At 44.1% G+C, this 12111-nt stretch overlaps 1 protein-coding gene across 2 annotated transcripts in view; it reads right to left on the reverse strand.

Moving 5' to 3' along the window:
• Window positions 1-12111, reverse strand: part of ABCD3 (ATP binding cassette subfamily D member 3) — a 136511-nt gene that overhangs the window by 23028 nt on the left and 101372 nt on the right. For both annotated transcript variants that reach the window (XM_082266467.1, XM_082266466.1), the window contains exons 17-21: window positions 11642-11719; window positions 11441-11506; window positions 11258-11347; window positions 11039-11158; window positions 7341-7445 (exon numbers count right to left, since the gene is read on the reverse strand). In XM_082266467.1, the coding sequence (XP_082122593.1) occupies window positions 7341-7445; window positions 11039-11158; window positions 11258-11347; window positions 11441-11506; window positions 11642-11719 (459 nt within the window). The remainder of the gene's footprint in view (window positions 1-7340; window positions 7446-11038; window positions 11159-11257; window positions 11348-11440; window positions 11507-11641; window positions 11720-12111) is intronic.

Genomic DNA, 12111 nt, shown 5'->3' on the forward strand with positions numbered 1-12111 from the left:
AGACAAGCAGTGTGAATAGAGGCAGGTTACACAGTCCCAGACTGACACCCCCCCAGACAGACAGGTCCCCACATAAATACACTTACCTCACATGGCGTGGGGGACCCGCACAGGCGAACAAGCCGCTGCACATGAGGCAGGGAGAGTCGCAATTCAAGACGCACAAAATGGGGGTTAAGAAACCGCACAGCGTCCAGTGAGGTAGCCACCTCACCAATCATCCCTGCACCGAACAGGGATGGGTCGTTCACTATGCCAGGAGCGTTACCTGGCTGAACGCTCGATGGCAGACTGGGAAGCCACTGACCCACGACCTGCGACCAGGGGGATCAGCCCGAGACCCAGTCCGCATGATCCTCTTCGTCCGAAGAACTAACTAACGCTGACAAAATAACAGCTAATTAAAGGTAGAGAGAAAAACTCAAACAAAATATTAAAAAGAAGAAAGAGTCTGGGACAGAAAGTCCCAGCACAGAGAGAGCCAGCCACTCCTGACAAGCTAGACATTAAAACTGAGATATGGTTGCAGGAAGTAGGAGGGTATTGACTGAGGGGACCACCCCTTGAGGGTGGGATATGTTAAAGCTTTATTGTTAACATATTCTGTTGCCTAGCTACTCCTTCGGAGCAAAGTCTAATACCCCATATGTGACGAATATGAAGAGGCGGCGACTGTCGGAGGACGTAAGAGAAACCAAGATTCAGTCCCACAAAGTCAACACAAGCAATAGAGAAAAAAAAAACATGAGAAGTTTCCAAGCCACGGTTGACAGAGAATGGATGGCAGACTTGCTCACCAAAACAATAAGGACACAGTCACCAGCAAAGATGAAGCCCTGAGGAAAACTTGCTGAATGACATAACTTGGCCATAGACGGTTCGAATCTCAGCCGGTTTAGCAGGAACTGGCCAAGATTCAAATCATGTATGGGACAAGGTGAATGTACCCAAGTTGATTGATTGACTGTTATACCCGCTAGCAATAATCCCTGTGTTCTTCCGGCAGTGACAGATTTCCCTGCCGGGAGAACATATGGGGTCTGCGGGAGGGATTTCCCCATAAACACTGACTGTGGCTGGCTTTATTGTACCTATACTGGAAACTCAAAAAGTCATAGGATTAGAGCAGCTCTGGACTAAGGGAGAAAGTGGGTGAATTTGGCCACAATGCCCTGTGGGAAAGTGGCAGGTCTATAAGGTAGGGGACTTGGCCTTACTCATCTGAGCTAAGGAGGACTTTGATGGCTATGTAAACCCTTATATCATAGGGTGACACGATTCCAGGATAGCAAACATCAGTGCTTTCAAAAGGGACTGATAAAACGTCCCCAGAACTGTTAGAAGAATGAAGGCTGGGACCACACATTACTGCGAAAACCATGGTCTTTGTGTCTGGAAACAGACATGTTGTGGCAATGTGGTGGCAAGGCAACTAAGCTCAAGGCAAGAGGCAAATCCTCAGTTACAGCTGGTGAGGGTCAAAAGGCCGGTGCTGACCAAAGTCACAGTAGATATGCCATGGTAACAGATCAAAGACTGGAGTTTCACGTGGCACTTTGCAAAGCGGGAGTAGCAGGGGGAACATGCTTCCTCAATGCTGAATAGTAGAAGAGCACATAATGCATATGTGACACTCCCCCAAGAAGATGATATGTACACTCTCAAGCCCTTAGTGTTAACCCCAGTAGAAAACAAACCGCAAACAGACAGAAAGCGAGACAAAGGAGCCAAGCAGTCAAAGTAACAAAGCTCTTGCTGCTTAGCCAGATTACCCAGGGCGGCAACGGAGCCCGCAATGAAGGAACAAAATGTCAGACACCCTGAAGAAAGTTACGCACCAAGGAGTGTGTGGCCAAAGGTCGCTGGGAAAAAAAAAAAAAAACGCCAAAGCAGATACCCGGCCCTTGATACTCAAGGACAATTGCTGTTCAACTCCCCGTTGAAGGAAGGTTAAGACCTGATCCACCGAGAAGGAGCAAGGATGAACCCCAAGAGACTCGCACCACACAATGTAAGTCTTCCACATTCGATGGTAGATCTTCCTAGAAGAGGATTTCCTAGCTTTCAACAGCGTAGGAATCACCGCTATCCTTCAGCACCAGGCGTTCAACAGCCAAGTGACTGAAAAGCAGGATGGAAGATTGGTCCTAGGAACAGCAGATCCTCCCTGAGAGGAAGTCCCCAAGGAGCATTGGCAACCAGCCGTACCAGATTAGCGTACCAAGACTGGCAAAGGCCAGTCTCGAGCCACTAGAATGACCGGAATCCTTTCTGCCTTGATCCTGCACAGGAGTCATAGCAGGAGTTCAAGAGAACTGTAACGAATCGGCAGCACACCTTAGAATGCCGACTACTTAGCGAGCCGCCAGGACACTTCTTGTGCCCCCTTGGCGATTGACTTAGACCACGACCGTTGCCTTGTCCGAATGAATTCGTACTAGAAACCCCTGAAGATGAATTGTCCAATGAGCCTGACAAGTCTGATTGCTCAGAGTTCCAGTACATTAAATCAGCAGTCTGGACCCTGCCAGAGTCCAGACCCCCTGAGCACATCTGTGCTGAGGACACCTCCCCACCCGGAAAGGCTGGCATCTGTGGCGACAACCGTCCAGTACAGGGGGAGAAGGGTTTTCCCTGTCGAAACGCCGGAGAACAATGCCACCTCTAGAGACCGTGGATTCTTGTCTCATTTCACCAAAATCACCTTGCAGAGATCTTGTGTGGAACTGTGCAAATTGACCGCCTCTAAGGTGGATACAATCAGACCTGGCACCCGCATGCAAGCCTGCAGGGAGGACCATCTGCTGAACAACAGAAGCTGAATTGTATCCTGCAATGTCTGGAGTTCTTCCAGAGGAAGAAACACTCTGGCTGAGGCCGAGCCCAGAGTCAGACCCAGATAGTCCAGTTATTGAGGACAGAACCAAAGCAGACTTCTGAAGGTTCAGAATCCAACCGAACTCCCGCAGAGTTAGCAGAGTAATCTCCAGATATCCATCAGAGCAGTCGGAGACTCTGATTGCAGAAGATAGCCCAGGTACCCCTGTACTGCGATCCCCCCCGCTGACTCAAGCAATGCCAGCACCGGGGCCAACACTTTTGTGAAGACCCGAGGAGCAGAGGCAAGACCAAAAGGTCAATGCCACAAACTGATACTGCTCCTCGCCCATGGCAAAACCGAGGAAGCGTTGGTGACTGACACTTTAGAATGTGCAGGTAGGCGTCCTTGATGTCGATAGAAGTGAGAAGAAAACCCCCTGATGTAGGGACGCCAATACCATGCGAATAGACTTCATGCGGAATTTCAGTACCCGCACAAAGCAGTTTAGCGCCATGAGGTCCAGAATTGGATGTACCTTGCCCTTCTTCCTGAGAACTGTAAAGAGGTTTGAGTAAAAACCCCTGAAAAAGTTCTGAAGTCGGGACCAGAACAATCACCCCTTAAAATAACAAGTCCTGCACTGCCCCAAAGAGACTCTGTAAGCGATCTGGGGACAAGTGCAGGTTGAAAGGGAATAACCTTTCCGGAGTATAAGACTGAACTCGATCTTGCAGGGTGACCGAATAATTTTGTGGACCCAGTCATCCTGTACCAGGGAGGTCAATGGATCCGTAAACCAGCGAAGATGTCCCCCCCCACCCCAGATACAGGTGATGAAGAGGCAACTTTGTCTGCAGGTTTGGAAGAGCCCGCTCGTGGCTTGTTAGACCAGGTTCTCTTGGAACCTCCAGTGGAGGCCCTGACTTTTGATCCCTCGTCTTGAGACCCTGAAGGACGAAAAAAAACCTCACAAGAGAGGAGAATGGCCCACGTCTACGAGGGGGCTCCTTGCCCTTGGTAGGCCCCACTGTGAGACCCTTAACAATGTCATCCACGGAAGCTCCAAACAGGCAATCCCCGGACAAGGGGGAGATCAGATAAGGCCTTTTTAGAAGTGCATCCACCAGCACCTTTTTCATGTGCGGCTAAAGGAGCAGAGGAATCATCCTGGCTATCTGAGCACTCAGGGTGCGTGGACGCAGACCCAGCAGGGTGATTCGCGTCCACAACAATTTCAGAATCTGATGTAACAATCAGGGGAGGGCCGCCGACTCCGATCCCTTAAAGGGTTGAGCTTTCAAGAGTTGCGCTAAGCTGACCTCATGGCCTAGCAAGTTAAACCATCCGCTCCCCCAGCCCAACGGACATCTCTGCCCTAGTGACTAAACCCCAGGGGGGCAGGGAACCCTGTTAAACCCCCTGTTGAACACCAGGAAAAACCCAGTGAGCAGCAACTCCAACAAGCCCCCCTTTAGAGTATGTGGCAAAAGCCAGCTTATAACCTCACCCAGGGAGGGGAGGGGGGCAGTGAAAGACCCACAGTGACTACCAAAAGTTTAGAGGAGCTGGGGGGGGCGAACCCGGGGGTCCCACTGTCCCAGGGAGAGGCCCACGTCCTACCCAAAACCCTCCAGGAGCAGAGGGGGGGGGGGACACAGCTACTTACCATACAAGAAACAGGGTGGGCACCGCTTTATCATAATGTGGGTGCTGTCGGCCAGGAGGAAACGCTGCGACTCAGGCGGAGGCCAGGTCGTAAGCGCCCTCGCGAGACATTTAACTCGCAAGCAAGCCCCCGTCCAGTGGGGCTATGTCGCAGCGCACCTTGCGTGGAGCGGAGGCCTGTGCGCACACTTGCTGGCCAGACTAGGGGGACCCTCTGGATCTAGATTATACAGTCCGACAATTGATTGCAGATTCTCACAGGAACAAAATAACAAAGATAGGAAAAAATTCCATTTAAATAGAAAAAATAAATAAAATCGCCAGGACCAGAGATCCCACCAAGGAACCAGGTCCTCACTCCTGACTAGGCAGAAAAAAACTGAGTACCTATAGCTGAGAGTAGGTGTATACCCCCTTCAGCCAATGTCTATAGTGTGTATGTGCTGGGACTAACAGGGAGGTGAAGCCTCCATCAACAGCTTATATCATGCCGCCACAGTGTTTAGCAATATGAAGGAATGGAGGAGGAGGGAGGGAAGGGAGTGTCATTTACCACTATGTATACACCAATATGTGTGACTCCATAGTTGGGCTGCACAGAAAGGGAGGAAATTAACCGCTTGGAAGGGAACTGAAACTGGATCATGCTCAGTATATGTGGGAGTGGCTGATTTACACAATCTTAGACTATAGCATGGACACAGACAAGTACTGTAGGTAGGGGCATTGAACAGAAGGATTACAAGGGTTTTTGAAATCTACAGAAAACAAAAGTCTCTAGTGGGAAAGAGTATGAATACAATGCAATATAGCAAGTATTGAAAGTTGATTTGGGTTTAAGGACACTTTACGGAATTTTTGGGATTTTTGTATGTTTGCTGAAGAGCTAAGGAATAATAAGATCTAGGTTAAGAAACATTTGCATTTTGTTTTACCATAAATTTTAACTCCTGAGACATTACCGCAGCATTATACTATTCTTTACCATGCTTCACAGTTGGAATACATTTTGTATTAGCATTAAACCACGCTAAAGCACAATAAAATTTACCATAAAGTTAAACATTGGTCTCCCTTGTCCACAGAACATTATTACAACAGAGTTTTAGAACATAAAAGGGACATTTTTCATGCAAGTAACAGGTAAGCTAAATAGTGTAATATTATAGGCAGAGCATATTAAATTCGCATCTGCCACAACTATGGAATTGCTGCACTACCCATGGCAATATGTCAATATTCCAAATGCTTTTCCAACAAATACCTTAAAAAAAAAAAAAATATATATATATATTTTTTTAAAAAGGATGTGTGAATACAAAATGGTGTGAACGCAGTTACGACTGCTATTAGTTACAATTATTACTTAGAAGAAAACAAATGTTATCACAGCTTAATTTATGCAGAGTAAATTATGCACAGATCTTTAAAGTTTTTCCCACATCTGTAAATCTTCGAATGCTGGTTTAATGAGACCCAATACCAGTTTACGATGCTGTCTTAATGTTATTTCTCAATGTTTCCCAGTGTATTGGAAGGGTGTGACAGCTACATTCTTGATTGAGCTGTGCAGACTGCTGGCAGTGATCAAAACTTTCTTCTCTAATTGAGATGCAAGCTCCAAAAGTTGTTTGTGTGAAGGACGACACTCATACATTAGCTGTGCAGACTGCTGGCAGTGATCAAAACTTTCTTCTCTAACTGAGACGCAAGCTCCAAAAGACATTTATGTGAAGGAGGACAATTAAACATTAGAGTAAAGAATCCCCTAAGCATTATCAACACCTGCACCCCAAATGACTCTGCATTGTAAAAGACTCAAACACTTGTTCTAGAATACTCCTGTATACACTCAGGGCTAAGAAGATATAGTGAAAAAAGGTCTGGTGTGCCAAATAAAATAAATTATCCTGATGTACAAGTTTGAATTATAAATGTGTATAAAAACACAGTGATAACAAGTGTACAAAGTGAATATGTGACAAATTCCAAAAACAAAATGATGCTCTAGAACTTCAAAGTGAATATAACCAATGTGATATAATCAGAAATAAAAGTCCATTTATCCACGTGACCGGTGCATATGATCATTCAAATAAATGTGAATAAGTGACATGACAAATGCCAAAAACAAAGTGATGCTCTAGATCTTCAAAATAAATAAAAATGCACGTGGTATAATCAGAAATAGAAGTCAATTTATCCACGTGACCAGTGCATAACCATGGCATATATTCTTACCAGACGGATATGGTTAAGTGCATATCCGTCTGGTAAGAATATAACTTGCAAGGTGGTGGGGTTCTGCACCAACCACGTGGATAAATGGACCTTCATCATTGAAACACATCGCGTTTTTTGTTCACATGCACTCGATAAATTGACTTATTTCTGATTATATCGCGTTAGTTATATTCACTTTGAAGTTCTAGAGCATCATTTTGTTTTTGGAATTTGTCACATATTCACTTTGTACACTTGTTATCACTGTGTTTTTATACACATTTATAATCCAAACTTGTACATCAGGATAATTTATTGTATTTAGCGCACCAGACCTTTTTTCACATATATTTATTTGTCCAATTCAGTTATTGGATTTTGGTAGCAGCTTTATCATTTAATCAGCGCACCTTTTTTCATTTTGCATGTAAGAAGATATAGTGGCTTCCCAATTTTTGGCCTCAAATAAGACCTATAGAAAAAGCTGAGCAGCATTTACCCAATGTCCTATCCACTGGCCAATTATAATAAGAGAACAATGTGCATCTGTCTGGGGGCCTGAGACTCAAGAGGCGGCTCCATTGGAATGCCTCAAAGGTACTGCATGATCTAAACAGTTTCCTTCACTTACCGTCCTACAATGGCTGTAGATAAAACCTTCTACATCCACACTAACAGCACTTGTGCATTCATCCAAGATTGCAAACTGAGGCTTGTGGTAGAATAAGCGTGCCATCTAAAAAATCAAAAGAAGAAAAGCATTGAACAAAAAGATGCAAAGCATAAAACAGACCTTAGACTATAAGAACTCTGATCTAAATGGTCATTTGTAAGAACACTGCAATAAAGGAGCTTTTGAAATTTCCAAATAGAATTGTGATTCCATTCTTTTGCCATTCCTGGCTGCCCAATATGCGAGTTGGCAGCTCCATGACCCTCTACACAATTTTGGATTAAGGTACACCTGTCAGAAAAAAAAAATAATATCAAGGATGCTATTTCCAGCCCCTTCTGAAAATGCTAGTTGTCTGGCACTAAACAGGAATATACATGCAGCACATAACTGTCAAATACCTTATCCAGGGGCGTCCAAACTACGGCCCTCCATCTATCACGCAACTACACGTCCCATGAGGCATTGTAAATCTGACATTCACAGAAATAACTAGGCATGATGGGAATTGTAGTTCCTGAACAGCTGGAGGGCCATAGTTTGGACACCCCTGTAACCTGAAGCTAAATTATGACAGTCAGGGAATTAGCATTTTCAGACAAAATTATTAAACTGCAGCCTACCTACTTCTCTCATTACAAGTTTTTTTAAGCCCATCCCTGGTGACAGCTATTTTTTTCCTACGCCCTCACTCTGATTTTTTTCTTTAGGAGCTCTCTAAACTAGATATGAAGATCAGGAAGCTGCACTTTACCTCCCTGCTGTATTGGAACTATATCTATGAACACCACCAGTTTCCATGTTCTGTTGTGCCATTCACAAAGCACAGTGATGACATTTGTGCTGTACTTTATAAATGACAGAGGATAGGGAAGTGGGGCGAGGAAAAACAATGGAACTGATGTTCACAGATACCTGATCTACATATCAGGATTTCTCAGGTGAGCTTCGAGTGATCTTAAAGAAAAAAAAAATAGAAGAGTGGGAATGTAAAAAACAACATTGTCTGAGGTTTTTTAAAAGGATGATTAAAAGCAACTGGATGAAACATTACAGCTAGCAAAGCCTGTTTTTGTGAAACTTACTGTATTTTCTGGCGTATAAGACTACTTTTGAACCTCCAAAAAAATCGCCCAAAAATGGGGGGTCGTCTTATACGCCGAGTATAATATCTCCAAGGTAACCTAAGTATAAGTATTACCGGTAGATGAAAATTAGGGGGGGTCGTCTTATACGCCGGAAAATACGGTAGCTGCCATTTACAAAAAAAAAAACCTAGGGGGGGGGGGGGACTCTTTTTCTATTTACAATGTATAAAACACACAGCGCAACAGAGGAGAGCAATTGTTTTTATTACATCAAGGAGTTTTGTACTGTCACTTAACCACTTAAGCCCCGGAAGATTTTACCCCCTTCCTGACCAGGGCCTATTTTGCGATTTGGCACTGCGTGACTTTAACGGACAATTGCGCGGTCGTGCGACGATGTACCCAAATGAAATGGATGTCCTTTTTTTCCCACAAACAGAGCTTTCTTTTGGTGGTATTTGGGTATTTGATCACCTGTGCGATTTTTTGATCATGCGCTATAAACAAAAAAAAGAGCGACAATTTTTCATAAATAACAATATTTTTCACATTTTTTATATGAAATTCCCCCCCCCCCCCCCAAAAAAAAATGTAAAAAATAAAAATTTTTAGGCCAATTTGTTTTCTGCTACATTTGTTTGGTAAAAAAAAAAAAAAAAAAAAAAAAAAATCGCAAAAAGTGTAATTTGATTGGTTTACGCAAAAGTTATTGCGTTTACTAACTAAGGGAAAGATTTTTGTCATTTTTATTTTTTTTAACGAGTAATGGCGGCGATCTGCGATTTTTTTTGCGGTACTGCGACATTGCGGCGGACAGATTGGACCCTTGTCTGACATTTTTGACACTTTTGGGGGTACCAGTGACATTACTACAGTAATCAGTGCTATACATATGCACTGTTACTCTAAAAATGACACTGGGAGGGAAGGGGCTAACTTTATTGGAAAGGGAGGGGTTAAGTGTGTCTCTAGGGGCGTGCTTCTAACTGTGATTGATGTGGCTTTGTGTGTAACAGCACAGATCAACTGTCCTACATAGCAGGACTGAGTGATCTGTGCCTTTACACAGGGGAGAATGACAGGCGGCTTTGTTTACATTAGCCGCCTGCCTTTCTCCCTCTCCACCCGACGATCGCGAGTGACCGGCGGACATCGGGTCCGTCGGTCACACGCGCCGGCTTCTTCGGGTACGAGCAGGGGCGGGAGCGTTCCTCAGGCAGCGCGAACTCGCCCCCTATTCGCTCCCAGGCTAGTGATGTACCGGTACGTCACTTTGCCTGAGAGGGACTGACCGCCGCCGTATATAGTCGGGCGGCAGGCGGCAAGTGGTTAAAAAGTGATCAGTAAAGATTTTCATTTATTTTTTTATTAATAAAAAATGTTATACTAACCTGCTCTGTGTACTGTAAGGCTTGGTTCACACCAAGTCGTTCCGACTTAGGGGGCGACCTGTGAAGTCGCGTGCAGCGCGACTTCGGCACGACTTGCCCGGACTTCATAAAATGAATGTCTACGCAAGTCCCCTCCAGGTCACCCCGAAGTAGTACAGGACCCTTTTTCTAAGTCGGAGCGACTTGTGTCCTCCTATTAGAATGGCTCCTGTACCGCACAATGGGAGCGTGACGGACCGCTGACAAGTCGCGGTCCAAGTCAGATCAGTGTGAACCGACACTAATAGTTTTGCACAAAGCAGTTCCGATCCTCCACTTTTCGGGTCCCCAGCTGGTGCTCCTGGCTCCTCCCCCCTTTTTAGTACTCCCAAACCAAGCCAATTGCTATGGGGGGCACTCGTGCATGTTCGCTCCCAAGCCCCACTACGTGTCTGTAAAAACACAGAGAACAGGGCTAGGTCCCACCCCGCTCCCTCCTCACTGGCTGTGATTAACAGCAGCAGGAGTCACTGCATCTGAGCCAATGAGGCGGCAGAGAGCCACGAGTCTTCTCTTTTATGCACATTGCTGGATCAAGATTGGACTCAAGTATGTATTTAGGGAGGGCTGTGGGGGGAGCTGCATGGAGAAGGATTTTTTTTACCTTACTGCATGGAATGCAGTAAAGTAAAAAAAACAAAAAAAAGAACAAAACCTTCTGCCTTTACAACCACTTTAATTGAACGGTTGCCTCAGAAGTAAACGAAGCTTTACATGGATGAATGTGCATCAGCTTGCTTTACTGCTGCATCCCAAGATTTATTTAGAGAAATGCACATCACTCTGCCCTATTACTGCTCCCCTGGTGCTCAAGTTCCCACAAGAAAGCACTTCTGTATTTTTTTACATTTTCTTTTGGGTGGGTGGGGAGTATTAAAGTGTCCATTTTCAGGACACATTTCTTAGTACAATTTAAACATATTTAATTAGTCACAAGTGATACCATACAGAAAATAATTATTATTGGAGGAGAAGTGACACTAACTTTTTTTTTTTTTAAATTAAACAGCAGGCAAAACAAGATTGCTTATGAGTAGATTTGGAAAACAAATGTATCTGTATCATATAATTATTTTTAAAGGTTGCATTCATGCAAATCCAGGTAGCACTCTATATAAATGAACAGATGTTGTCCTACCGCCATCCTTTGCTTTTCTCCTCCACTGAGAACATCCATCCAGTCCTGCACACTATCCCAGCCTCCCTCACGGTCCAAAATTTGTCCCAGTTGAACATTATCAAGGTAATCCTTTAGGACCTGTGTGGGTGGAGTATACAGTACTTAACAGTTAATACTTTTGCCTTTTCAAACTAAACATGCCCTTAACCTTTAAAATAAAGACTGGTGTTTTCTAACCTTATCTGGAATGCCTTTGCGTTTCTGGTCTTCATGTGTGTCTGGATAAATGACCTGGTCCCGTAATGTCCCCAAAGTCATATATGGCCTCTAAAAGATAATAATGAAACAGAATGAGTCTACCACCATTTTTTTTTTTTTTTTTTTGTGGTTACACGTGATAACAATGTCACTGAAAACTACCTGGGGAACATAAAATAGTTTTCCTCTTTCGGGCTTAGTCAGACTTCCTCCAAACAGTGGCCATAACTAGAAAAAAAAAAAAATACATTAAACGTTAAAATATTACTACTAGAAATAATCACTCCTGTTTGTCTGCCATTGTACAGAGATGAAAACTGCATACTGCACAACTACAATGTTCTGAAATATACAAAAAATTACCTCTCCTAAGACGCGGAAGAGGGAGCTCTTTCCACAGCCATTTGGCCCACAGATGAGCACATTGGCGCCAGACTTCACCTGTAAACAGATAGTTACAAGACGATATGTTTAAACAATGAAGCAACCCCCCCCCCCCCCCCCAAACAAAAAGACAGGGTATACCCAAGCATCGAAAACATACGTAACACATCCTGTAAAATATTTCATTGCATTTAAACACTACCAATGTCACACTTATGTGATGTATCTTAGGTTGACCACTGACAGTCACATCCCTCATGGCATTTTAGCATCTTGAGTTTTGAGCAGTCTAAGTCCTCAACCTTCTCAAACTAAATTAAATAAATTTTAACTAGTGTTATATTTTAAATTATATGGCCAAGGCACCCATCGGATGCACTTACTCCCAGGTCACTAAGTATCTAATAAAATAAATTTGGCATGCATGCAAAATTGTGCATAAAATAAAA

The sequence above is a fragment of the Pelophylax lessonae genome (assembly GCF_965119305.1).
Source record: "Pelophylax lessonae genome assembly, chromosome: 8".
NCBI classification, from domain to species: Eukaryota; Metazoa; Chordata; class Amphibia; order Anura; family Ranidae; genus Pelophylax; species Pelophylax lessonae.